The sequence below is a fragment of the Vulpes lagopus genome, chromosome 23, assembly GCF_018345385.1.
Source record: "Vulpes lagopus strain Blue_001 chromosome 23, ASM1834538v1, whole genome shotgun sequence".
In the NCBI taxonomy this organism is placed as follows: domain Eukaryota; kingdom Metazoa; phylum Chordata; class Mammalia; order Carnivora; family Canidae; genus Vulpes; species Vulpes lagopus.
This window is the reverse complement of record NC_054846.1, coordinates 63,457,706-63,485,439: the sequence shown is the minus strand read 5'-3', so window position 1 is coordinate 63,485,439 and position 27,734 is coordinate 63,457,706. Positions and strand designations below refer to the sequence as shown.

General features: G+C 55.9%; 1 protein-coding gene and 1 long non-coding RNA gene across 2 annotated transcripts in view; one reads left to right on the top strand and one right to left on the bottom strand.

Annotated features, from left to right (window-relative positions):
• Positions 1-23,410, top strand: part of SLC2A1 (solute carrier family 2 member 1) — a 29,298-nt gene extending 5,888 nt beyond the window's left edge. Inside the window, exons 3-11 of the mRNA XM_041738020.1 lie at positions 7,276-7,371; positions 18,240-18,400; positions 18,538-18,778; positions 19,518-19,680; positions 19,771-19,958; positions 20,156-20,260; positions 20,690-20,791; positions 21,730-21,933; positions 22,321-23,410. Of these exons, the coding sequence (XP_041593954.1) occupies positions 7,276-7,371; positions 18,240-18,400; positions 18,538-18,778; positions 19,518-19,680; positions 19,771-19,958; positions 20,156-20,260; positions 20,690-20,791; positions 21,730-21,933; positions 22,321-22,521 (1,461 nt within the window). The 3' untranslated portion in view covers positions 22,522-23,410. The remainder of the gene's footprint in view (positions 1-7,275; positions 7,372-18,239; positions 18,401-18,537; positions 18,779-19,517; positions 19,681-19,770; positions 19,959-20,155; positions 20,261-20,689; positions 20,792-21,729; positions 21,934-22,320) is intronic.
• On the bottom strand, positions 1,609-6,824 carry LOC121481557. The gene is made up of 3 exons (XR_005985316.1): positions 6,335-6,824; positions 5,885-5,978; positions 1,609-2,921 (listed from the first exon to the last, which is right to left on the bottom strand). It is a non-coding gene; the product is annotated as an uncharacterized LOC121481557 (long non-coding RNA).
• Positions 23,411-27,734: the final 4,324 nt, after the last annotated feature.

Here is a 27,734-nt window from a genome sequence, read left to right as displayed (position 1 = left end):
TTTTGTGTGTGTGTGTGTGTGTGTGTGTGTGTGTGTGTGTGTTTAAGATTTTATTTATTTATGAGACACACACACACAGAGGCAGAGACACAGGCAGAGGGAGAAGAAGCAGGCTCCATGCCAGGAGCCCCATGTGGGACTCAATCCCAGGACTCCAGGATCATGCCTTGGGCGAAAGGCAGGGGCCAAACCACTGAGCCACCCAGGGATCCCCGAGGGCAGAGTTCACCCTCTCTAAGACCTCAGCACCAACCCTTTGCTGGCTTTGGCCTCCCAGGGGCCTTGGCACCCCAGAAGGGGAGAGACCTCTTGCCAGAGCCAGCTTATGGAAGCTTTGGCCACCGAGGCCTCTGCTGGACAGGATGTGTCCCCCAGGTTGCCTAGCCCAGAGCCGGCCTCAGAAACAGCTCTATCATTTGACCTCAGGGAAGCCACACATCCTGTTGAAGCCTGTTTCCACTGCCGTGGGGGTGATAATCTTACCTCTCTGGTCAGGTCGTAGATGTTTGGAAGTGATAGTCAACTATAGAGAAGCATACCAAGTAAGAGTAAATGTCTTCTCCCAGTTGTAATGGTTTGGCATTTCTCCTCAACAGACCTCTTTTTGGGCAGGTGAATGTGGGTGCCTATAACTGGATCGCGCTTTCTACATGGTTCTTTGCGCCCCACACACCCTATCCTGTTCACCCACCACTAGGTGGGTGACAGGTCAGTGTTTACAGTTGTATCTACTCTGCACATACAAGCCAAGTGCCATTATACAAGTTCATTTTCTCCTCCTTCCTTACACAAAATGTACATCCTACACATTGTTTTTCACCTTGCTTTTCCCCTTAGCAATCTACCCTGGCACTCGCTTCGTATCGGAGACATACAGATGTGCTTCATTCTTTCCAACAGCTGCATAATATTCCGTTACAGGCATGTCCCACTGTGATTAAGATACAGCACTTTCTTTCTTCATACCACTCGCCACCTGATGTCTTTTAGGTTTTTATTTTCTGTCTTCCCAACCCCAACTTAAATATCAAGTTTCATGAAGGCAGGAGTTTGGTTTGGTTTATTGCCGAATGCTCATTGGCTAGAATAGTGTAGGGAACAAGCATTCAGGTATTATCTTTCCTTAGTAATGTTTTTTTTTTTTCCTTAGAAATGTATTATTAGGAAACTTCTCTTGTGGAGAAAAAGAAGTCTGGAGGGATTGGGCTTTTTGAAGGTCACACAAGTGAGGGGAGCTGGGACTTGTCCACCAACAGGGACCTCTGCATATTCTCATGTTCTGACCAAATTAACTCATCAGGTCGATTTGGTGCCCATCTCACCATTGGAATGGGTACCTATCAGGGGTGTCCACTTTTTCAGATGTTGGGACCTGCCCAAGGCCCATGCACACAGCCCCCCACGGAACCACTTTGTTGCTTTTAACATCCTGGTTTTTTTTGTTTTTTTGTTTTTTTTTGTTTTTTTTAGATTTTATTTATTCATGAGAGACACACAGAGAGAGGCAGAGACACAGGTAGAGGGAGGAGCAGGCTCCATGCAGGGAGCCGGATGTCGATCCTGGGACTTCAGGATCACGCCCTGGGCTGAAGGCAGGCGCTAAACCACTGAGCCACTCAGGGATCCCCTAACATCCCGTTTTAGGACAAACACCTTTTTGGTTACTTAAAGAAGATGCTCTGGTATGACGTGGAAGGCTCGGAAAATCCTGTGTGGTTCTTGTGCTAGGTTTGCACATAGCAGTTCCAAGGACTTACGGCTTCAAGTAGAAGCTGACAAACCTTTTCTGCTCCGTGGCCCATGCAGTCCCTGTGCCATTGTAGCACAAAAGCAGCTATAAACAATATATAAATCAGTGAGTGTGACCGTGTTCCAATAATATGTTATTAGTGGTCACTGAAAGAGTTTGATATCCTTTTCATGTCACACAAAATATTAGTCTTTTTTTTTTCCCCCTTTTCCAGCCACTTAAAAATGTTATCCCATTCTTAGCTGGCAGGCTGGATTTGGCCAACAGGCCATAGTTCGCCAACTGAGGCTTAGAGCAAAATCCACCCAAGTGACCAGAGGTTTCTGAGCTTTGGCCTGGGCTATCCTGGCTCGGACAGGGCAAGGCCCCAAAGGTTGCTAGGATAGAATTTGACCTACACAGAGAGCACAGGGTAGAAGCCTTGTTTTCTTCAGGGGCCAGTGCCCAGAAGCAAGGGGGAGGACAGGGGCAGGAAGGGCATAGGACTTGGTGTCAGAGACCTCCTACCAGAAGCGTCACAGAAGCCAAGGACCTTCTGGTTATCCACCTTTTCCTCTCCAGCCTCCCGTTTTCTCGTCCGTGAAGTGGGAGCAGTGTCTCCCCCAGCGCCTGTTCATGGTGGAACAGATGTGGAAGCAGACCCTGGCATGGTGCCTGGTGCCTCACTGGTGCTGCAGGTACTGATAAATGCAGCAGCTCCCTCCTCTCCTCTCTGCTTTTAAGATTGATGAGTACCTTCTGCCCCCAGGGCCACCGTGGGGTGCAGGGGAGGCTCAGCCATGCAGAAGTTCTGACATCATGGGGAGAGCTCTGAGGAGATGGCCTCCAGAGGAGCCAGTGCCTGAGGTCACCTGAAGGTTAGGCTTTGGAGGGGTAACCCATCACTCTTCTTTTTTAAAAGACTTGGCAGGATGGAAGAGGTCAGAGGGTAAACTGTCAGTCAAGCAATCGAAAGGACTCAAGTTCCAGCCCTGGCTTTTGTTTGCTGACTATTCTGGGAGTTTGCTCTCTGACCTGAGGTCCCCATCTGTCACACGAGACTGTTACAGCAATTCTGCAATTCCTTGGGCTTCTCTTCTCTTCTCTTCTCTTCTCTTCTCTTCTCTTCTCTTCTCTTCTCTTTTCTTTTCTTTTCTTTCTCTTCTGTCCAGAATTTTGTTCCAATGAGATCCTAGGAAAAACGTACACAAAAGAAATGAAAAGGGAGCTGTTATGGATTCTACTCCCCTGCCTCGCCCCCTCCTGTCCTCCTTAGAACTGGGGACCAGGCAGTTAGGAAGCCCATGTCGTGTGCCTCTGTGCACATCAGGAAACCATGAGGGAGGCTGTGGGAAGCGGATAGGATGGGAGCAACATCTGGATTGTGCCAACACCTGGGCCTTCCTCTAGCAAGGAATGCCCTACCTCTGAATGGCAGTAGCCACATGCCCTCCTTCTGCCAATATTGACCAAGGGCCTACTGTAGGCCAAGCCCAGGGCTGGAGCACTGTGCTGGGAAGGGCACATGGGCATGGGTCAAAAGGCCACGGTGCTTAGCAAGTTACGTGACACGGCCGGTGCCATCTGGCATCCCGGTGTGTGGGAGGAGAGGTCCTGAGGCTGACACCTCATCAGTGGCTTCCCAGGAAGGGGAGGCCCCTCGCCTTGGGATAGGGCTGATGGGGGTGGGGGTGTGACATCCTTCTCTATGCCGCACCCTGAGCCTGGGCGTTTGCTGAACTCAGATCTGTGGCACTCCTTAGTCAGGATTTGAACTCGGGTCTGCCTCATTTCACCCGGGAGTTGGGAGTTCCTGTTAGCCTGTGTCTGCCTTCAGAGCTGATGTTCTAGTACCCACCAGGGGTTTGATAAATGGCCAAGGTAAAATCTCTTAGGATGAGCATGGCTCTGGCAAAATGGATACACATGGAGCCTGTTTTGCCTGAAAGCGAAATCCAGAAGTGGTTTGTTTTACAAATGTTCTGTACTATGCCCCCTACCCTGGGCACTCTGGCTGCAGGGCTGGGTAAGACCCAGGTCCCATTCTTGGCGGGAATTCCCCAACTGGTGGGTGAACAGCAGGTGGGTATTCTCAACTGCTAGAAGCCCGAGCTGGAGACTGCAGAGGACACCACGAGAAAACCCCGGAAGAGGGTAGGATGTTCTAGAAGGTAGCCTCAGCCCTAGGGTGGTCACAGATGGGTGTCAGGGCGGGCTCCTGGGAGTCACAGATTCCAGACTCCACAATTGTTCCCCTTCTCTAGGTCTCCACCAAGTAGTCCATCAGCTTGGCCCTGAAGGAAACCTGTGAAATGAATGGATTTCATCAGGGCCCTTCAGTTGCAGGCAGAGAGCTGGTGGGGGCAGATGCGCCGAGGTGGCCCTGGGGAGAGTGGCTTCCCATCCTTCCCTAATTCAGCTTGTCAGGGGAACCCTGCCAGGCTCTATCATGTCTTGACAGCAAGTCTTTAGGGAGAAGGAATTCTGATCCCCCATTTCCTACGTCAGAAAACTGAGCCCAGAGACCTCCAGGTATCCCAGCTCCCAAGTGAAGGGCAGCGGTTCTCTCCGGCTTTCTTCCCACATCAAGCTGGGTGTGGTAGGGGGCGTGCCTGCCCGGGGGCTGCGGTGGGCTCCCCCCCTGCCCTGACACCCAGCCACACTGAACGCTCCCTGTTTGAGCCAGCGCTCCCTGTTTGAGCCAGCGGAGTCAGGCCCCTCTTCCTTCCCCTGCACGTACTGTTCTGTCTACCTGGAATGCAGTCTTGCCACTGCTTCCCCACTTGGCAGACTCTCTGCACGTCCTTCACGGCCCAAGTCCAATGTCACCTCCTGCAAACCTATCTTTGATTGTCCCCAGGCAAAATTAGAAGTCTCTCCCTCCAGGGCTCCCACCACACCTTCTCCCACCTTGGTGTTGGAATTCAGACCTGGGGGAGGCCCCCACCCCATCCTGATGAAGGGTCAGGACGCAGGCCTGCTTCATCCAGGGCCTGGAGCCCGGGTCACTGAGTCTTCCTGAGTCCTCGTGCAGCAGCCGGCCCAGGTGGCTCTGGATGTAACCAGGGCGTGGGTAGGCGGGTTTTCTAAAGCACAGTGTGACCTTGACCTGCACCAGCCCAAGGGTCTGTCCTTGGCTCCCGGGAGCCCCCACTGCCAGAGGCCATAGCTGCTCAGCCGAGCCCCGAGAGCAACTTCGGAGGCCCAGACACCCCAGGAACATCAGAGCCACACTGGAAACAGTTCCTGTGCCACCGGCATGGCTCTTAGAGATCCACGCGTCCTCTGTATTACATTTCACTTATATTTTTATCTAAATGCTTTGTTCTAAGTAATATGAAACCAAGGGGCTTATAAAGAAAATGTTTTGAGTACACGACCCACTCACATGGTTCAAAATTCAAAAACATGCAGAAGGGTGTAAAAGTAAAGTCTCTTCACCCAGCCTCTGCCATCCAGATCCCCCAAGGGGCCACATTACCCTTCTTGGGCGTCATTTTAAGCAGGTAGATAGGTATGGTCAGCCTCACCCCCCACCCTCAGCCTTTTCTTCTTCTTCTTCTTTTTTTTTTTTTTTTTTAAGCAGGCAATGCACCCTACTGTGAAGCTAGCTTTTTACTTAATGTATCTTGGGAAGTGTCCCAAATCAATAGGTAAAGAGCTTTCTTTTTTCTGTATTCTATCATAAAGCCATGCCACACTTTATGAAATCCTATTTATATTTATTCTAATGTGAACTAGAGAAATCTATCTGGCTCTCCACTGATCCCACACTTTGGACAACCCCGTGAGAAACCCCGTGGGAGCGAAGACGTGTGCCTCACCTTGGGGGCCTTCAATGCCACTCTTCAGCCCTTCTCCCTTGACCCTCTGCGCCTTGTGACAGCCTCTCCCTTCATCTCAGTGGTCACCCTGTGAGTTTGCTGGGCTAGGGCCCATAGAGGACATCTGTCCCGTGCTCCCCACCCACACAGGGCCGACAGCCCTGGGTCTGGAGGCTGCCTGGAGAGCTAAGAGAAGGGAGAACTTGGGAAGGATGGGAACCAAAGGGAGTGCGGCCCACCACGAGGAAAGCCCCGGCCTAGGATGAATGTCCACAGTTGGGCCAGGAAGGGGCCAGGTGGCCCGGTGGGGAGAGACCGTCCCAGCACACACCTGGTGAAGAACAGACTCTGCTTATGCGCTCAGGCTAGCCGGAGCCTCTTCCTCTTTCTCAGTCTCTGATGGGAGATCGTTGGCCTGACAGCTTCTAGAAAATGAAAAGACAGTACTAGGAACCTGTCTGATTCGCCATAAACCCGGTGCTATCTGTGAGGATCTTGAAGTCAGGGCTGCTTCTGGGTTCTGTGGGGAAACTGAGGCCAAAGCCTGTGGCTTGGTGCTCCTGACCGTCCCCTCTAGCGCCCAGCCCGGTGTGGCACACAACGATCAGTGGTGAGCACCAGTCCTGCTTTGGCGCCCACCCCCTCTCTGCCTCCCCAGTTTGATTCTCTCACAATCAGTTAGGGACCTCATGTCACATCTCTCGGCTTCTTCATGTTGAAAGGCAGAAAAGTCCTCTCCCTTTCTCCAGCAAGGCACCTTGCTCACCCAGGGCTCTCCTACCTGCCGGCCTCTTCCCTGCCTGTGATCTTCATGCCCCAGGCTGCCAGGGGCCAGAGCCCCACCACCTTTCTTCTTCCCCAGCCCTTTGCCCATCGTAGCACGTTGGCCCAGCACTCTTACTTGCCCAGTGTCATGTACTTTTCCAAAGCGCATTCCTGCCTGTTATGTCATCTGTGTCCAAATAACCCTGGGAAGCTCATGGTCTGTGGATGGTTGCCACGAGAGGCACGAGATGGGGACCCAGGAGCCCTGAGCTCCAGCCTGGCTTTTTGCAGAGCCCTGAGTAATCTGGGGCTTGTCTCCTCTCAGGACTCAGTTTCCTGCCCTGTGAATGGAGGGAGGAGAGGGCAAGACCACATCTCCAATGCTGTCAAGCATGATTTTCCTGCCTTATACACAAGAAAATGGGGATCCAGGCAGGATTGAGGAAGGGTAGCAGCCTGCTGGAATTCACAGAACTAGTAGCAGGTTGGCTGGAATCAGAAGCCATCACTTTCCAGTCCAAATCCAGGGTGCTCCCCCCTACCTATGCTGCTCCTCCTCCATAATTTATCGTCCCTCCCCACCCCCCCACCCCCAGCATAGGGGAGTTGATTCCTGGGCCTCCCAAACAGAGTCTGGAGCCACCTGGACCCTGGACATAGCTCCACCAGAGGAATGAGACTCCACAGAGGGTCAAGACCTGGCTGCAGAGAATTCTAGAGAAGACCCTAATTCCCCTCTCTTCCCAGGAATGAGTCTGGCCAGCCCAGTGTCTAGAAGTCACTGGGGCTGGTGTGGGGCATCTGAGGTCAGGAAGTGGCCGAGTTTCCTGGGAAAAAAACTGGTATGGTGCCAGGAGTCAGGCAAGATATCTGACCGAGGGAACCTGCCAGCCCATGCCCTGCCCTGCCGCCTGCGCCCAGACATACCTGTAACAGTGTGGTGTTTTTCCTCTGCAGAAGCTGACGGGCCGCCTCATGCTGGCTGTGGGAGGGGCAGTACTCGGCTCCCTGCAGTTTGGCTACAACACTGGAGTCATCAATGCCCCCCAGAAGGTGAGTGCTGTGCCCTCCTTGGCTTGTCTACACCAGCTTACTCTGCTGTGTGCTGCACACCCCACATGCTCACCCTCCCGCTCACCCTGTCTCTTGGGTGTCCGTCATTTACATCAATTCACCATCTGTTCCCACCAGCCAATTTTCTGGCTCTGAACAGATCAAAAACTCTTGGTTTTAGCGTCGGAATGTTGGGCCTGCAAAATGGTGGGATCTTTCGAAGTCCTCTTGACCAACCTCCACCCCAACAGAGACATTTGTAATCATCAAAGCTATGCTTGATATGGTGATGCTTCATTTATGTGACCCTCAAGGGTTACAGAGGGCTTCGTGGGGCTTATCTCACTTGCTACTCACAATGTTCTCCAAGGTAGGCGGGCGGGCAGGCAACAGTCACTGTTCCCATCCTGCAGGTGGGGAGAGTGACCAGAGAAAGGAGACCTGCCCGGCATCACCCAGCTAGGCAGGGACGAAGCTGGTATCCAACCCCAGGTTGCCTTGGAGCCCTCCCAGCGGGGAGGTCCCCAAGCCTGTGCTCACACCCATCCATAAGCAGCACCCCCCCTTGTACGGCATCCCGTTCCACTTGGAAATAGCCTCCTTTCCCCAGAGACCCTGTGCCAGGCCCAAGTACAAGTGGCGTCTCACTGTGGGGAAACCACAGGTAGTAGGGATCTGTACTCACTTCCTTCTCCCCGTGGCACTTCCCACTTGTTCCCTTGAGGGTGGGAGGGACCCCCATGATCACCCCCAGCTCAGCCCACCTGCTTCAGGGAGGAGAGGAGAGGAAAGGAGGTCAAAGGGCAGGGAAGGGTACCATAAGGAGTCCCTTCCCTATACCTGCCTTTCACATATGTTTATGAGGTTGGGTGGTGAGTTCCATTTTATGGACCCAGAGACTGAGGCCCTGGGCAGATGAAATAACCAATGGGTTCAAGGTCACATAACTAGTGAGGGGTGGATTCAGAAGTCAGACTGTACAACCTCAGGCTGTCTTCCTGACCAGCTGCTTTATCAGTTTGAAAATCTGTACCTTCTTGGGGAGGACAAAAGGAGAGCGGACAGTCTGGTCAGGACCACATTCTGTTGTCCAGAGGGTGAGGCCAGAAGGTGAGTGGGGCTGACCCCCGAGAACCGACAGCCTGTCCAGGGGAACTGGGCAGTGTCGGGAGTCAGAGCTGGTCCTCCTCCAAACAGGCGGAGGGTGGCTGTGGGGGGCCACGCCTGATGCCCGGGAGCAGGTCACCAGGAAGGCCTGGCCTGCTGAGTCATGCTCAGCTGCAGCGGAGGTGACGGGACTTTTCCAGACTTGTGTGAGATGGCGCCCGCACTGGGAACAGCCCCAAGCCCTGCTTTAGCTGAGTATTTTGAACAGCTCCTGCCAAGGTGTGTGCCTCGGAGCTGGCTCCTTTTGGGAATCATACAGATGGAAATTCTGCACGGCCTGAGAGGGAGGTTGGGTTCTGCACTTGAGTGCACCCCCCTGGATGCTCCCGAGTCTGATGTGTTTGATCTGGGATGCTGTTTGGGCATCGGATGTTTAACACGCCCCAGCCAATTCTAGAGTGTGGCCAAAGTCAAGAGCTCCTGGATTAAGTGAGGTCTCAACTGTGATCGCCTAGTGAGTTAATGACAGAATGAGGACTCCAAGATCTGAGTAGAAGTGTTTTCCAGAAACGGAACGGAGTTGGGTAGGCAGAGGAGAGAGAGACTGGTGTGTCCCAGGGTAGGATGGGCGGGAGGAGAAAGAGGTCTGGGGCGGCCAACAAGGTAAACCCAAGGCTGACTTACAAAGGGTCTTGTTGGGTAGATTTCATCTACAAAATACCAGCCACTGGCGCGGCAAGGCCCCGTGAGGACAGGCACATGGGCACTGGGTGGGCCCAGCTGGGAGGATGGACTTCAGACCGAGGACAATAGGGACTCGTTGAAGAGGACAGATATAATCAGATTTGCATTTTAGGGAAAGGACCTGGGCATCTGGGCAGTGGGAGGGATCTGAGGATGGGGAATGAGAGATAGGGAAATAGCGAGAAAGCTGGTTTGGAATCGGGATGGGAAAACAAACACCAAGCAGGAAGAGTGGGCAGGATTTGGTCATGAGTTTAGTGTGAGGCCGAGAGTGGCGTTTAAATGTGGCTTCTAGGTTTCTGGCCTGGGTGGTGCGGGGCCTGGAGGGGGAGCAGGTATAGGAGGAGCTGACAGGCGCAGGTGGGACACTCCAGAACTGATGGGCCACAGTTGGAGATGGCAGGGAACACCTGGACATGGGGCCTTGTTTCTTGGGCGGGTGGTCAGCTGAGTCAGCTGGGGGGAAACCGGGAGTTGGTCAATGGTACCAAATAGCAGGAGAGGGGGGTGTCCTAGAGAGACTGGGATAAAAGGAGAAGAGTCGAGCTCTCAAGTTTCCCAGAAGGTGACCTGGACAAGTCAGCCCGTGTTGCCCAATGCCAGACACTGGATGGTGCCCGTTGGTGACCAAAGTTTGAGTGGGAGGAGCCACGTGGGTAGAAACCTCCTTGCAGCCCCTGGAGGATGGAGGGGGGATGGGAAAGAGCCAGGATGACCCTTCCAAGAGCCTTGGTGGTGGTGGAGAAGAAAAGAGGGTGGTGGTGGGAGGGGTGGTCCACCCGGGATGCTTTTTCATATGTGATTTCATGTTTTAAATGTGCTGTAAGGAATCTGCGGGGGGAGTAGGGGGAGAGATGGAGAGGGGTCCCAGGAGGCAGGGGCTGGGGGAGCAGAGGCACAGGGTGAGGGTGGGGGGCTGCATTTAGCTGGGAGCCACTGAGAAACTTCTTAAGTTGCCGATGTGGACAAATGCGCCGGGGGGTTCCTGCATCCTGGGGCCTCCGGCCCTAATCAGAGGCCATTGGAGACCGGCGGAGGGGGAACAGCTTAGGAGACAGGGGTGGGGGGGTGTCACTGAGGGCCCCATGTCTACGGGTGCATTTGGGGGCAGCTGTCCCCGGCTCAGGTCGGGAGCCCGCCGGCAGAGCCTGTAGCGCACACTCCCTGTGTTGACACCTGCACCTTGCACTCACGCACCGCGTGCCTGGCCCCAGCCCTGCCCACCGGAGTAGAGCGGATTCGAGGACCTGATAAACCTAACCTGTGTGAGGGGATCAGGTGATGCAAGAGTAGGAGGCAGTAGCAGGGCCTGCCGGGGCCACCCTCGGTGACTCAGGCCTGCTGACACTTTCACTCAACAAGGGCTGCGCCAGGCTCTGTCCCAGACAGTCGGGAGGGGTAGAGGGTGACACACGGTCTGAGCTGGGCCCCACCCGGCCCGGCCCTAACCTCCAGCCTCCGAGGACTCGAGGGGGCGGGGACCCCCCCCCAACCGGAAGAGCCAGAGCCAGCTAATTAATGCAGGGTTTCCGGGTGCCTCCAGAGCCCAGAGGACCGCAGGCTGCCACGGGCCTGGGGGGGGCGGGACACGGCCCTGCAAGGAGGAGTTGGCAGCCGGGTAGCCCCTGAAGGGGACTCGCCCATCAGGGGAGGAGAGGCAGGTGGCCCAGGCAGCGGGGACTGCCCTGCTGCCGTGTGGTGGCAGGGAGCGTTGCCCGACTGCCCCTGGGGGCCTAAGAGGGGCCCTGGGCTGCTCCGGTCGGCCTGCTCCCTGAAGGAGACTGTGCCGCACCAATGGGGAGGATGCCAGAGGCCGGGGCTCCTCCATAAAACAAGCCCCAAAGGGCTTCCTCCTGGAAGTGGTTAATTAATCATAACATTATCTTAAATGTTTACAAAGCACCTTCCCATAAATTCCGTCCTCATGGCAGCCCCACACGGTGGGTGGGGCTAGGTTATCTTGCCTTCTCAAGAGGAAGCTCAGGCTGGTGAGGTTACCTGGAAAGTGAGAGGCTGAGCTCCAGGTGGCCTCCAGGCCTCACCCTGGAGTGATGACCACATCCCTGTGACGCCCTTGCCAGGCCTCCTGTCTCCTGGGGAGGAGGGAGGAGGGAAGCCCAGCCACAGAGCATCCTGACCACCATACTGGGTGGAGAGAACTGCCTCTCCCTTCCTCAAATGGCTGAGTTGCCAACAGAGATGACTAAAGGCCATTTAGAAACCATGAGGTCCTGGCCAAGGGACAGTGTCAGGCATGTCTCAGAATAAGGCATCCTCAAAAACCGGGGCTGGGGCTGGAAGTGGCCTGATGGTGCACTGGCTCAGCCCTCCTTGTTTGACAAAGAAGGAACTGGGCTTGGAGAGTAGACGAGATCTGCCCTGGGTGACCCAGCCTGTAAGTCAAAGGACTAGAGGCAAGACCTCCCATCACAGTGCTCACAGTGCCCATTAGGGCTGCTCCGTCCTCCAGGTCCTCCAGGCTCTGGGCTCTCCCTTTCCTTATCTCTGTCAAGATCCAGAAAGTTCTGGGTCCCTCCCCTCTCCCATTCCCTCACTTCCACTAATACAAATCCTTAGAGCTTACTGTGTGTGCCAGGCCTTGTTCTCAGTGCTTCAGAAATCAATTCAGTTGTTTCTTTTTTTTTTACTAACCTCATTAGGGAGGCACTATAATCCCTGTTTTTTAAGGAAGTGGGGCACAGACAGGTTAAACAATTAAAGCAAGGACACACAGCTGGTAAGCGGCAGGTCTGGGATGTGAGTCCAGGGAGTCTGGACCACCGTAGCATGAATGGAAGTTTTATACTAGGGCCAGATGGGTCCCCAAACACCTTTCACACACCTACAACCACTACCCAGCTGGTCGCTCTTGCTCTGACTTCCAGGCCAAGTCAAGCTCAGTCATGTACAGACCTCTCAACGGTTTCCCACACACAGTTGCACAATCTCTTACACCATCACAGCCTGTCACAGCTGTATCATCACTTCAGCCCCTCAGATTCATGGTTTTCTACCCCCAGCTCTGTGCTGGGACCCAGTGACACAGATAAATCAGACGCCCCCAATGTTGAAATTTAGTCCCGAGGGAGCACATGTTCCTTTGAAATAAGCTGTCCTGGAGCAACATGGATGGAAGCATGGACAGGGGTGTGGACAGGCCCTGCAGGAGCAGAGAACAGGGAGGGAGAAGGTACCTGGCCCACAGAGCAGGGGTTTTCTCCACATTGACCTTTGGGGCCAGATAGTTCTTTGGTGTTCTGGGAGGCTGTTCCACGTGGTAGGATGTTCAGCAGCATTCCCGCCAGTGTGACCAGCAAAAACATCCCCCCCACACAGCCCGGTGTCCCCTGCAGGGCCAGATGGCCCCGGGTTGAGCACCACCACCCACCACCGCAGGAGAGAAGGGGGAGGGTGGGTTCAGAGGGGTATGGGTGTGCTCTCTGCAAGGTGAGGAACAGCCAGCTCGTCGGGGAGAAGGCAGAGAAGCAGCCCAAGCAGAGGTATGGGGTGCCTGGGTGGTACGGGGGGGTCGGTGGGGGTGCGAGGAGGGCAGTGGGGAGCCAGGAAAGGCTGTGAGGGGACCACACAGGAACTTGAAGATCCGTCTGCCGGCAGGGAGGCTCTGGAGGTCAGGGACCAGGGAGGAGGCCAGAGCGAAGGCCTGGCCTGGGTTTAGAGAGAGGCTGTGTCAGGGCCCTTCTGGAGCACCAGTGTGGGTGGTCAGAACCTCTGCTGTGGGGTCGGGGCCCAGCTCCTGGCTCCAGCCCGCTGCCTGGGCCTCTTCCAGGCCCCAGAGAGGGGCCCCAGGGTACCTAGCAGGTGGGGCTATCTGTCCAGCCCCACCTGTAGCATCTGCTCTCAACTCCCAGCTGACCCTGGGGTGTGACCAAGGGTTGCTGTGGAGACAGAAACTCTGGACTGAGGGAAGCTAGCTTCGGGGGAGGGGGAACACAGGGCCTAGGAAGCACCAGCTGAGGCACCCAGCTGGGCACACTGGCTCTTTCCTCTTCCTAACTGGGGCTCAGAGCTGAGGTGGCTCTAACCCTCTCACCCCCCAGTAACATCCTAGATGAGAGCGCAGGGGCTGGAGAGCGAGCTCTAACTCTCCGACTCACAGGATGATCTAGAAGACTGTGGGGTGGAGAGGGGAATCTACGGGGAAGGATGTTGCGACCAGCCAGAGGTTCCAAAGCATACCCCTTCTCTTGGCAGTAATCTAGAATTCTAGATCAAGAATTTGGCAGGCAGGCCAAATCCAGCCAGCAGCTGTTTTTGTACGGCCCATGCGCTAAGAATGGTTTTTACATTTTTAAAGGGTTGGGGGACAGGTGGAGAAAAATCTGCACCTGTGGCTGTACGTAGTCAGCAGACCCTACCTGATGCTTTCTATCTAGCCTTTTATTTATTTATAAACAAGTCAATTTTTTTAAAAAAGATTTTATTTATTTATTCATGAGAGACACAGGGAGAGAGGCAGAGACACAGGCAGAGGGAGAAGCAGGCTCCATGCAGGGAGCCCGACACGGGACTCGATCCCAGTTCTCCAGGATCACGCCCTGGGCCAAAGGCAGACGCTCAACCGCTGAGCCACCCGGGCTGCCTGTCTATCTAGCCTTTTACATACAATGCTTGGCAATCTCTGCTCTAAACTTTGGCTTGTATGCTTTCTGCTGACAGGGAACTCACTACCTGTGAGGTGGGCAATCTCATCCTCTGAAACCTAGAAGGGTTTTCTTCCCTGAGCTGAAGTCTGCGCCCTGGGGCTCTGTAGGCTGCTGGGTTTCTGTGCCTGGGGCAGCCAGGCAGGGTCTGAGGACACACTCCTGGAGGCAGGCCCCTAGTTCTTGAGGTTCTTTCTGGCACTGCGAATTCCTCAGGATAATTTGTCTCCGGGCACTTTAAAAATGGGGACCCTTGGGATCCCTGGGTGGCACAGAGGTTTAGTGCCTGCCTTTGGCCCTGGGTGCGATCCTGGAGACCCAGGATCGAATCCCACGTTGGGCTCCTGGTGCATGGAGCCTGCTTCTCCCTCTGCCTGTGTCTCTGACTCTCACTCTCTCTCTGTGACTATCATAAATAGATTTTAAAAAAAAATTTAAAAAAAATGGGGACCCTTGTCTGTGCCTTGTGCTCCCCTGAAGATGGCACTTCTCTGCTGGAGAGAACAGGGGTAGCGTGTGGAACAGCTGATTCCGTGTGCGGGCCGCGGACTCTGGCTCATGCCCAGGGCTGACTGCAGACACTGCCCAGACACAGAGGAAGTCCGAACTTCCTCTGCAGACACGCATGCATGTGGTCCTTCTACAGTTACGGGGCGGGAAGCAGGGGGATTCCCAGGGAGTCAGATGTGATGCAAGCTTGCCACCCCCAGGAGAGCCCCAGGCTGAGGAGGAGCTGTTCACTGGGAGCCCCTGTGCAAGGGTCTCAGCTGCCCAGAGCAGCTCGCTTCGCCACGCCGTCCCCCACGGGGTCCCCAAGTGGGCATCTGGGGTTAACGAGGGGAGACTGGACAGCTTGCACCCTGGCTGCTGTTTGAGGATTCCCTTTGTGAGCTGGCAGGGGCAGGATGCTTGGGCAGACCTATCTGCTTTTAAGGCCATAGAAGGATCTACCCCCTAACTTTTCTGAGACTGTCATAGGCAGGGTTGGGATGGCCTCTCCTTATGTGTCCCCAGTAGAAATCTTTGATGTGGCCTAGTGCATTTTTAAACTAATATTTGTTCCCAAAAAAGTCCTTGAGCCCCTGTGTTTTTTGGTTGGTCCAGATATTAGTGAATTAAAAATTGCCATCATTGCTGGGGAGATGGGGGGTAGGGAGCAGAGATGGCAGGTGGATGGCCAAGCCTGGCGCCTGTGCGTGCAGGCCTTTGGTGCCCTGATGGGGAGTAATTGAGTCCTGGGGAGCAGATGGGAGGCGTCAGGGGCAGAATCCAGGTGAGGCCTAGGGCAGGTGTTGCGTGGGTAGAGACTAGGACAGATCCAGAGGGAGAATTGGCGGGACCTGGAGATTGACTGTGTGGGGGTGGCGGCAGGAGCGAGCGTGTCTCCCAGGCTTGTGAGGAGCAGGTGGAGAGCGAGCTTTCGGGATCACAAGCCAGGCTCGTGGAGGCTGCCGGTGACCCTGTGGTGGGACTGGGTCCATGGGCTCCTTTTGAGGGAATAGGCTCTTTTTCAGGTAAGGGCACTCAGCTGCGGCTGGGATGGATGGGGAGGTCAGCCAGTGGGTGGAAGGTGACCCCAGAACTCCTCCCCATGGAGGATTCTTCTGATTGTTCAGGGACTTGCCGCCTTTCCCGGGCCAAGGGCCAGCTCAGCCCCATGTGAGGCATGGACCCCCCGCAGCGAGAGGACACAATGTCCCCACTCCAGCAGCAGAAATGGAAAACCAAGCCTAGCTTCTTCCCAGAAATGTCAGGTGCCAGATCAAAAGGCAGGAAGCCCCAGCACAGCCTCAGTCTGGCCAGGAAGGGCTGCTGGGGGGTGGAAAGGACGAGCCTGGGGCCATAGGGAAGGCGAAAGGGGCTGGCTCCCTACCCTCACCCACCCCCATAAAGTGGTCTGAGTAGCAGGGGAGCTCATGAGCCCCTGAGCTAGCTCTGGACAAGGCTTGGTCCTTCTGACTTGTTACCACCAGTGCACCCTTAACCGGGGCTGGGGAGCCCCCGGGAATGTGGTCCTCTTGTTGGCTGCCTCAACATCTCCAGCCAGCCTCAAGAAGAGGGTTAAAGACCTGAAAGCTCGGCCTCACATGTTGAAGCTCACTTAGGTAGTAAGCCCTTACTCAGCACTTGTTGACTCTTTGCACGCAATTCAGGCAATTCCATTAGCAGACGACTTGGCAAAAATCAGAATGATACGTGGATAGTTCTCTTGAGATAGCATCTGAACCACGGGGGCGCACAGGGAGACCCTGAGAACTACAGGAGTCAAAAATTAAAGGCTATCTGGGACAAATACCTCTCCCTGCCCCTGTAGAGAGCCCCAAGGGCAGCAGAGTGAGATCGGCAGAAGGGAGAGAGATTTCCACCCCGATGATGGGTCCTCAGTGGGGCGAGTGTCATTTATCTGGACTGTCCCCTTGTCCAGGACAGCTTGTTCTCTGCAGAGCCTGATAAACAGAGCATTACTTCTCCCAACCAGTCCTTCTCTGAGGTTGGTTCTATCCCTTGTTGAACAGAAGCACTTTGTTTTGTTTTGTTAAAATCTGCCTTTCTGCCCCCAGCGGAAGCAGGGGCTCCCAGGAGGAGAGCGTAAGTAAGGCCCTCTCCTCATTGACCCTTCCATCCACTCATCAGGATAGGCCCCCGTGTGAATCCAGTAGGCTCCCTGCCCTCAGGGAGGACAGACTTATGGGACCCTTTGAGCTGGATCTCAAAAGGTTTCAGCATGGTAAGATGGCCGGTCTGGCGCTCCGGGCCAAGTAACCATGGAGAGTGTGGAAATGAGCCCTAGAGCTGGGGTAGAGATGGGGGCAGGTGGGGACATGGGGCTGATCTCTGGCCCGAGCCTTGATTTTGAATTAGGGGCTGCAGGGTTGGTAGGGCTTGGTCAGTGGTCTGCAGTGCCCTTGGGTTGGTTCCAGAACTGTCCCTTGACTCGGTGACGATGCTGGGCACTGTGCAAGCACTCTCTGTCTCATTAATCCCTTACAGCACTATGACATGCATCCCGCTACTGTCGCCGTCCCAGATGACATGATTTGCCCTCAGTCGCAGTGGCAGAGTTGTCTAGGTTCCTCACCCCTGCGCTGTCCGGCTTCTCGGGACCCATAAGTAGATCATTAGGGCCACCTCCCTCCCCTCCCCACACCCATGTCAACCCATCCTAACCCCTGGAGCCTGGCCTCCTGTTGGGTGTCTGCAGACCTGGGATAGACCGTGGCAGCAGGGCAGGAAACAGAGGCCAAGGACCCATCGCAACCATGAGCATTTCTGGGACCGAGGGCCTCGGTTTTCCCCTTGGCAATTGTGGCTACCCACCGCCTTCCGTCAGACCCCTGGAGCTTGGGATGATTGGGGATTCCAGAAGCAGCGGAGGAGGTCATGTAAGGGGTGCTGGGGGCACAAGGAGCCGAGGTGGAGCTGTCAGTGGTTGAAGGGAAGGGGGCCAGTCAGGTTTGTGACCGGCGGGAGCCAGAGCATTCAGACTGAGCACGAGTATGTGTGTGACGGTGCGTGTACACAGGAAGCTGTTTCTGGGCATGTTGGGCCCATGCCCAGCTCTGCGGGCAGCTGGGTGGGTCAGTCCAGTCCTGTGGCCCTGGGTGTGTGTTGGTGTCGCCTGAGAGTAGGGTGAGTGTTCTCAGGCAGAACCGGTGGATCAGGCCCAGCCCCCCTCGTGTGGGGCAGGGCTGGTGGGCAGGCGCCTGGGGCAGGTGCTTCCAGTTCCTGGAACTGCTTCCTCTTCCTTAGCCTTCCCCATCCCTCCCAGCTGGGCACCTGGCAGGGGGGAGAAGGCCATGGGTTCTTCAGGGTGAACCCCCACGAGCAGCTGGGCCTGGTGCTCAGGGAGCAGTTAGGAGAGGCTGGGGAGCCCTCCAGCTGGAGCACAAGGTGGTCACACCAGGCCGAGGGTGAGGGTGAAGTCAGCGAGCCTGCCCTTCCCTTTGTACCCAAGCATCTGGAGGCAGCTGTCCAGCTGTATTTTCTCCCCAGCAGGGGGGTTGGGGAGAGCGCCCAGGTGGCAGGAGCCTAGGGCCTCAGGCATCTTGAAGAGAAAGGGGCCAAGTGGGGGGAAGCACTTTCTCCTGAACATCTTCCTGCCCTGGGCCTGACCGTCCACCGTTGGCCATTTGCTGGCCTCCCCAGCAAGTTCCGTGGGACCTGTGACACCACAGGGCCCCGGGAGCCACACCTGGGGAAGCATGACAGCCCGCACCACTCCTCGAGATGGAGCCCAGCCCCTGGTTTCTCACCTGGGGAAACTTGAGGCCCACAACAGGCAGGGGCTTGGCTCAAGGACATGCAGTGAGTCGGGGGCCCGACACCTCGCTCAGCAGGCTGCTTCTCCCCCTGTAGGTGATTGAGGAGTTCTACAACCAGACATGGATCCACCGCTATCAGGAGAGCATCTCCCCCACCACGCTCACCACGCTGTGGTCCCTCTCCGTGGCCATCTTCTCTGTAGGAGGCATGATCGGCTCCTTCTCTGTGGGCCTTTTTGTGAACCGCTTTGGCCGGTGAGCAGAAGGGGTCCTGGCCCTGGCCAGGGAGGGGGGAGAGACTTCCCTGCCCGTTCGGGGTGTTGCCTGTGACCTAGCCCCTGGGAATCTGGGGAGATCCAGGCACCCATCTGACCTGTGACCCCCACCCCCAGGCGGAACTCCATGCTGATGATGAACCTGCTGGCCTTCGTGTCCTCTGTGCTCATGGGCTTCTCGAAACTGGCCAAGTCCTTTGAGATGCTGATCCTGGGCCGCTTCATCATTGGTGTGTACTGTGGCTTGACCACAGGCTTCGTGCCCATGTACGTGGGGGAGGTGTCCCCTACGGCCCTTCGCGGAGCCCTGGGCACCCTGCACCAGCTGGGCATCGTTGTCGGCATCCTCATTGCCCAGGTGAGCTGGGGTGGGGTCTCTTTGCTCGGCACTGCCCGCACCCCACCACTTCAGTGGCTCTCGTGTCTGTGTCCAGATGATGCCCTGACTAGAATTCTCACCCAGCCCTCCACAGCCCGGCGAGGGGCAGCCTCATGGCACACACGCTAGGAGGCCCGGGTCCTGGAGAGCACTGTGCCGCTCAGTGCCCCTGGGGCCTCCCTGGTGGGAGAGCCAAGTCCAGATGACTTTTTTTTTTTTTTTTGACCATTTTAATCAGTTTTATTGATTCATGCTTTCAGTTCTTATTCAGTTAAAAACAAGGCACATTAGGGACAAGGTGGGACCTCTCGTCCCACCGCCTCATCCCTGTGTCTTGTCCTTTCCCTGGGATCCAGCCCCAGGGGAGCCCACAGGTGCCTCACGTGCCAGGCTCTCCTGCCTCCAGCCTCGATGCCTTGACCTGGACACTGCGTTTTCTCCAGGAGGCTGTCCCTCCCCATCCCCAGAGCTCCCATGCCCTGTGACCGCTGCCACATCTGTAGCCATGCCACTTGTCCTCCCGCTGGTGCTTTCCCCGGGTGGCAGACGAGGGACCCAAGGCACAGAGAAGTGAAGCTTCCCGGCAGCGCCCCAACAATTGGGTGCTTGCTCTAAAGCAGCAGCCCACGGCACAGCAGGCGGAGGCCAGAGGGGGAGCCGGGGGTGGGGGCCAGGGCAGGGGTGCTCGGGCCACCTCCCACACCCCTGCTTACCCCAGGTGTTCGGACTGGACTCCATCATGGGCAACGAGGACCTGTGGCCCTTGCTGCTGAGCGTCATCTTCATCCCAGCCCTGCTGCAGTGCGTCCTGCTGCCCTTGTGCCCCGAGAGCCCCCGCTTCCTGCTCATCAACCGCAATGAGGAGAACCGGGCCAAGAGTGGTATGGGCAGGGCCCTGCCCTCCTCCCCACCCCCGGCCCCGGCCTCCTTCCGGCTCTGAGCCACCCCCACCTTCCCTCCGGTCCCCCCAGTGCTGAAGAAGCTGCGCGGGACGGCGGACGTGACCCGCGACCTGCAGGAGATGAAGGAGGAGAGTCGGCAGATGATGCGGGAGAAGAAGGTCACCATCCTGGAGCTGTTCCGCTCGCCCGCCTACCGCCAGCCCATCCTCATCGCCGTGGTGCTGCAGCTGTCCCAGCAGCTTTCGGGCATCAATGCTGTGAGTGCCCCTCAGCCGCCCCTTCCGGCCCTGCGGCCCAGGTCCCGGCTGAGACAGACCAGCCCTGCCCGAGGACAGCCATCCCTGGCCCGGTGCGGCGGGCCCTGTGTCTGTGACCCACCCCATGTCCCGTGGGGACAGAGGCAGGACAAGGGCTGCGGCCCCGGCCGAGCCCCAACAGCCTCTCCGTGCCCTAGGTCTTCTATTACTCCACGAGCATCTTCGAGAAGGCGGGGGTGCAGCAGCCCGTGTATGCCACCATCGGCTCTGGCATCGTGAACACGGCCTTCACCGTGGTGTCGGTGAGTCTGCCCGGGCCCCACCTCCGGTCCGCTGCGGCACAGGGGGCCCAGGGCCTCGCGACCCAGTGGCAGCGTGTCTGTGAGCCAGGCGGGTGTCGGGTTTCTCCTAAGTGCGGGCTCCTCTCATCCTCGGGTCACGCTCATTACTCAGTGAAACCGCGCGGGGCGCTGACGCTCACGGAAGCACAGCGGCTCACCGGGAGTGGCAGCCAGGATGCGCCCTGTCCGGCTCTGGGTGGGCCCCACCGTCACCCCGTCCTGCTTCCTGGAGCCCGCTCTTTGCCCCTTGGGTCCCACGTGGTCCCTCGGCCGAGCCCCGGGGGAAGGCAGTACCGTTTTCCTGGGTGTCTGCGGCGCCGCGTGGCTTTGCCAACACCTGGGGCGAGCCTCTGGGTGCGGTGGGGTCACCGACATGGTCTCTGCCCACAGCTGTTCGTGGTGGAACGCGCCGGCCGGCGGACCCTGCACCTCATAGGCCTGGCTGGCATGGCAGGCTGTGCCGTGCTCATGACCATCGCGCTGGCGTTGCTGGTGGGTTATGGCGCTGGACGGGGGTGGGGGCAGCGGGGCTGGGGGGCGCCCACCAGAGCTCCCGGTCCCACACTGACTGTGTCCGCCCCAGCGCGGCTGGTGGCATCCAGAGCCCGGGTGGGGGCTGCCCTCTCCTCCTCCCCCCACGGGCTCAGGGCTCACCTTCCAGCCCCCGAGGCCATCCCCTTCCACCCACTCCCCTCTGGTCTCCCACGGGCTCCTCCCCGGTGGGTGCTTTCTTACCACAGCACCTCTGGCCCAGGACCCAAGTCCCTCTCCCCAGGAATTGCTCTGCCGGGAAAGCCTTTCAGGGTCTTCCTCCCGGGCCTTCGTTCATCTTCCGAACAGCCCTAGAAAGTAGGACCCACTTCCCCACCAAGTCATGGAAACGTGTTAGTATCCCATTATGCAAGTGAGGAAACATAGGCCCAGTGAGGTTAGGAACGCAGCAGATAGAGGACAGAGCCAGGAGCCGACCTCAGGCCTGCTGGCCCCAAACCTGTGGCTCTAACCTCTGTGGGAACCGTGTGCCACCCACTTTCCAGGCACGAACGCTCATTTGTCCATCCTCTGGTCAAGGAAGCCAACAGTATGGTCATTTTTAACACCTGCCCCCAGCAAAGCTCTTCCACATGATTCAGCTTCAGGCAAACAGCTCTGCATCCAGAGCCGGGGACCGCAGGGACCTTAGCACCTTCCACATGCACAGCAGGTTACCATTCCCAGAGGGAATGCTCGATCTCATGCTCAGTCCTATAGGACTTAGAGCTTCGTTCAGATGAGGAAAGCAGGACCCAGTGGAGGGTACCTGAGTCACGCAGCTGATCAGGATCAGCCCCAGGCCTACTCCTGCTCCCAGCCCAGAGCTCTCAGCCCTGTTCCTTGGTGCATCCATCACAGCCTAATCTAACTTTCCACCCCTCTCTTGTCCTCAACAGGAACAACTGCCCTGGATGTCGTATCTCAGCATTGTGGCCATCTTTGGCTTTGTGGCCTTCTTTGAAGTGGGCCCTGGCCCCATCCCATGGTTCATTGTGGCTGAACTCTTCAGCCAGGGTCCTCGCCCAGCTGCCATTGCTGTTGCTGGCTTCTCCAACTGGACCTCAAATTTCATTGTGGGCATGTGCTTCCAGTATGTAGAGGTGAGAATCCCCAGTCTCCATGCTTACGGTTCTTCCACACAGGACCCCGCACTGTTGTGCAAAGTGCTCTCCTAGCTCTTCTCATTAGAGTCCTGTGGAGGAGGAAACTGAGGTTCAGGAGCCCAGGCCACAGCTAAAAATGCTGACCGCAATTCCAGGGTTCTTTCCTTAGCTTTGAATGGTCTCCCTTCTGCTCTGCAGGGGGACCCTGCTCCCAGGAGCCCATTACAGGCCAGGTGCAGGCAGGCTCATTGAGTCACCCTACCATTCCTGGGTTGTGGATAGCTGTTCCCTTTTTCAGATCAAAGGCCCCAAGTCCTACAGGCCAACGTTCTACAGCCAGGCTGTAGGGTCAGTACTCCAACCAAGTGTATGTGTGTCTTTCAGCAACTGTGTGGTCCGTACGTCTTCATCATCTTCACTGTGCTCCTGGTTCTGTTCTTCATCTTCACCTACTTCAAAGTTCCTGAGACCAAAGGCCGGACCTTTGATGAGATTGCTTCCGGTTTCCGGCAGGGGGGAGCCAGCCAAAGTGACAAGACACCCGAGGAGCTCTTCCACCCCCTGGGGGCCGATTCCCAAGTGTGAGGCGCCCCACACCACCAGCCTGGCCTGCTCCCAGCAGCTCCAAGGATCTCTCGGAGCACAGGCAGCTGGATGCGATTTCCAAACTGACAGATTTCAGCAGAGCTGGGCCTGGGGCTCCTTTGTTCAGCCAACAATCATGTCCAGAAGAGTATTCAGGACTTCTGTGGCTCCAGGATTTTAACAAAAACAAGACTGTTGCTCAGATCTATGCAGACAAGCAACAAGTTTTATAATTTTTTTATTACTGATTTTGTTATTATTTTTTTATCAGCCAGAGTCCCCTGTATCTACACCCCAGACTTCACCCCGAATGGCTCAGTACCTGAAGGTGGGGACCAAGTCCTGCCTAGACACTTGCCTTCTTCACCATGCTAATCTGTAGGGCTGGACCTATGACCAAGGACACACTAATCGAACTATGAACTATGCGGCTTCTACCCCAAGAGGTAGCTGTGGCCACTCTCTTCTGAGGCCTGGATCTTCCTACCCTGAGGGTCAGGCTCCATTAGGGTTCGCCCTTATCCATCTCTTCCTGCCCAACCACTCAAAGTAATTTTGCCTTGCCTGAGACCAGTTGGGAGCACTGGAGTGCAGGGAGGAAAGGGGAAGGGCCAGACTGGGCTACCAGCTTCTAGTCTCCTTTGCACTGAGGGCCAGACGATCACCATGAGAGGAGGGCCATGGGAGGCTGAGAATTCACTGCTCAAGAAGACATGGACACTCCTGCCCTGCTGTGTATAGATGGAAGATATTTATATATATTTTTTGGTTGTCAATATTAAATACAGACACTAAGTTATAGTATATCTGGACAAACCAACTTGTAAATACACCACCTTACTCCTTCTGTAACTTACCTAAACAGATATAAATGGCTGGTTTTTAGAAACACGGTTTTGAAATACTTGTGCTTTAAGGGTAGGGAGATTTGGATGGGAGAGGAGCACCTGCTATAGTGACTCTGGGTTTTGTGACTCGAGCTTCCAAGCACTTCTGATCAGCACCCTCTGCTGCTTAGTCCAGGGCCACACCACCCTGAATGCACCTGACCTCATCTGATCTCCAAAAGCTAAGCAGGGTCCGGCCTGCTTAGTACTTGGATGGGAGACCCTTATTGCTTAAAAATCTGTATGGTCCCCCTTATTCAGAGAAAATCAAAATATCCTGGCATTTCTATTTCACATGACAACTGGTATTCAAAAATGATAGTTAAGTGCCAACCTTTGTGCTCAGGCCTTGATATGCATTATCTTGAATGTGTGGTCTGTGCTATAACTGCATTTGACAGGCTTGGAGAGGCCTGAAATCTCCCAGCAAGCCATGCTAGAACCCCTATTTTTTTTTTTTTTTTTATGATAGTCACAGAGAGAGAGAGAGAGAGGCGCAGAGACACAGGCAGAGGGAGAAGCAGGCTCCATGCAGGGAGCCCGACGTGGGATTCGATCCCGGGTCTCCAGGATCGCGCCCTGGGCCAAAGGCAGGCGCTAAACCGCTGCGCCACCCAGGGATCCCTAGAAGCCCTATTTTAACAACACTACACAACCCGTACCCCATACCTGACCCCTCCTACCAGCACCCCCTCCCCCCAGTGGGCCCAGTGAACAGGGTCAAGCGGCCTTACCCGTCCATTTCACTTGGCGATGCCCCCTCCAGCTGATAGGCCACTGTGGCCTCTTCTAAGACTTCTGACCCCCTTTCCCACCCCGGAATCTCAAGAGGTTCGCCTGTTCCTTTCCTCGGGCACTGCCCTTCCACCCTGTTCCGACAACTCCTCGGTTCTCCCTCTAACCAACTTCATGGAAAGAAGTCCATTTGGTTCATCGTCGTCTCTGGCATGAAAGGCGGGATTGGCACACAGCAGGCACTCGGAAAACAGTTGATGAAATACAGCACCAGGGAGATGTGTCCCTAGAGGTTCAGCTGAGAGAATCCGGGGCGGGGATTTGCCTGGAGAAGCCCTCATACCTGCACTCAGGCAAAACTGTAAAATTTCCTTGGCACGAAGCGTGGTCGTGGGAGGGAGACGGGGAAACAGGCACTTGGTAAAGGAAGTGCCTCTGCCTCTTCCCATCAGGTACAAAGGTCTCAGTCCTCCATCCCCGTCTCAGAAAGGGGGCGCGTGGCTCAGAAGGGTTCCTAGGCTTTGCCTGAGGGCTTGAAGCGGGCCGGGTTCGCGGAGGCGGAGGAAGCCTGACGCTGTCTCCCAAAAGCTTCCCCCGGACGCATCCTTTTTGTGAGCTTCGAGGGGCCCTGGAGGGGCAATGCAGAGAGGAGAGCCCAGGAGCCGTTCCCGCGGGGCGCACCGGAGGCCGGAGCTCCAGGATGCGGCGGCGCCGGCGCCCACGAGCCCCCCGCCCCGCGCGGCCCCGGGTCCCTCCCGCCCCGGACTCGCCCCTCCTCGCCCGGTGCGCGGCGCGCGCAGGCGCCGGGAGCCCGGGCCCGCCCCAGCCGCGGCCCACAATGCTCCGGGAGGCGCAGCTTCCGTGCCCCCGCCGGCCTAGCCGCGCGGGGCCGCCGAGTCCCGCACCACCGCGCCGCGCCGACCCGCCGTCCCCGCAGGCCCCGCAGGCCCCAGCGGCGGGGCTCCCGGACCGGCTCCCGGACCCGCTCGCCTTGCAGGAAGGGGGCGGGGCTCCGCAGCGGCTCCGCCAATCAGACGCGCTGCTGGCTGGCGAGGGGGCGGGGTCCGGGCCTCCACCAATCAGAGCCTGGCCGCCGGGGCGGCACGCGGGAGGCGCGCGGGCGCTGGGTCGGCGCAGGGCGCTGCGGACTGTCGCTGCTGCGGGGGTCGCGGTCGCCCTGGGGGTGACCGTACGGCTCCCGACGGAAAGGGGCAAGGAGGTAACGAGGCTGCCCCCGGCCGCCGTCCTTTCCCGGGCTTCGCTAAGCTCGCCGGCGCTTTGAGAGATGCTCCATCCGCTGTCCCGGGCCCGGGTGGGGCGCCCGCCGCGGCCTCCCTGTGCTCCGCCAACTGCGCAGGCGCAGCCCGCCCTCCCCGCGGACCCGGGTCCCCCCGCACACTGGGCGGGGGCTGCGGAGGGACCCTGTGGAAGTCCACGATCTCGAGTTCCTCCGGTGCAGTTCTGGGCGTAAAATCCAACGATTCGGCATGTGCACGTAGTAAGAGGGAACGAACATTCATTCCCTTCTGTTAAAACAGCATTTTTAACGATCTGGCCCGTTCCGCCCACGGCGCTTGCTGGCGCTCATGCTCTCCCGGCATCACGGCAGCACGTCCTCGCTGTTCCCTCTCCTGTCTCTGCAAATCCACACTGCAAACCTTTTTTTTTTTTTAAGGTTTATTTTTAAGGAATCTCTATAACGAGTGTGGGGCTTGAACCCACAACCCCACGATCAAGAGTTTCATGCCCGACGGACCGAGTCAGCCACGCACCCCTGCACATCTCTCCAAAATGCACCTCTGCATTAGGTCTCTCTCCTACTTAACACCTTGCCTGGGTCCGCATTTCCCCTGGGATAAGGTCTAGCTTCCTTAGGCCAGAAATTCAAGGCCGTTCAGGATCAGTGTCTCGCGCCCAGAAGCAGCCTCGTCGCTGCTCATCACCAATGCCCCCACCTCACCCCAACCATCCTCTAGGCACTGATCACGCTGTCCTCTGACCTCCGCATACTCCTTCCCCTGTGGGCCTTTGGGTCTCGTCCGCTCAGATCACCCCCTGCCATCTATACTCTTGTTTTCCACCAGGTGATCTATGCCATCGTCGCCCTGGGGGAAGCTGCTCCTTGGGATGCTGCTGCCAACTAGTGGCTGTTGTGCTGATAACCTCAGCCTCTCAGGGGTTCAGAGAGAATAGATTGCTTCGGAGAGAACTCTTCACTGGGGACATTCCAACACTCCATTTGGTGACCCTGTCCCTGGCATCCCAGAGTGACCTTCCACATTTCAACATAGATAGTTTTCTATAATAAAATACAGTTGTAAGGTTACAACAACCCATGAAAGATAATTATGAAAAAAACCTCTGACTGTTACAAGAATTTCATTGCCTTTCCTAGTCAGGGGTCTTCAGAATTCAATTGCTCTTTATGATAGAAATAAGTATAAAGAATAAGGATAGATTTAACCTAAACTGTATAAAAACTGGCAGGTAAATATTCTCTCACCACTTTCCTTTCTAAGCACAGGATAGAAGATTGTTTTAGTGTTTTATATTTCAAAAGAGCTTGTGCCAACAGGCTGCACTCAAAGTTTCTCATGAAGTGTCACTGATACTTGAGATACTTCAAGTTATTAGAAGTATCATCAAGATTAGATTTATTATTTTTTTAAGATTTAATTTATTCATGAGAGACACAGAGAGAGAGGCAGAGACACAGACAGAGGAAGAAGTAGGCTCCATGCAGGGAGCCCGATATGGGACTAGATCCCAGGTCTCCAGGATCACGTCCTGGGCCAAAGACAGACACTCAACCACTGAGCCACCCAGGCATCCCAAGATTAGATTTAAAGTCAAATTTTAAACAAGGCATATCAAAGCATTTGGGGCTTATCATTTATTTCCATACACCTTAGTGCAGATTGTGATATAATTTATTATGTCTCAGTGCCTCCCACACACCGAGGATAGGAGTTAGAAGTACAGGCTCTGGGGGCATATTGCCCAGACACAAAGTCCCATCACTTTTTATTATCTTTTTACAGAGGTGGGAATGAGAGCTAAGACAAGGGACACAGGTAAGAATATTTACCCCAGAGATCTTTGAGGATTAGGCAAGGCCAAGTGGTATACTCTTCATGTACTGCTTGACCAGATACATAATAAAAAATAAGAACTTTTATTTCCCAACCCTTTTTTTCTCCACCCGTGTCATCTCTTTGAGTTCTGCTTTCTGTTGGTTAACTAATCCTCCAAACTGAATGCCAGCTGAGAGGAAGCCAAGGTGAGCGTGGGCTTCTCTCCTCTCTCTGCTTGGAGGTTACATATATTTATGGCCGCAATGATCCCTGGTGGCCTATTTTCTATCTTTAATACCAATAGCAGCTGGTGTTTAGATAATGAGTACTATTTGTCAACCACTGTTCTAAATCTATGACATCGATTAATACGTTAGATCTTTAGAAACACCCGAGGGGGTAGATATTATTATGCCCCTTGTCAAGATGAGGCAACTGTCCTTGGGCTGCCAACAGAGCTATGCTCTCTACACTCTCTTAACCAGCCTCGCATTCTGTCATGGTTGAGCTGCCTCCT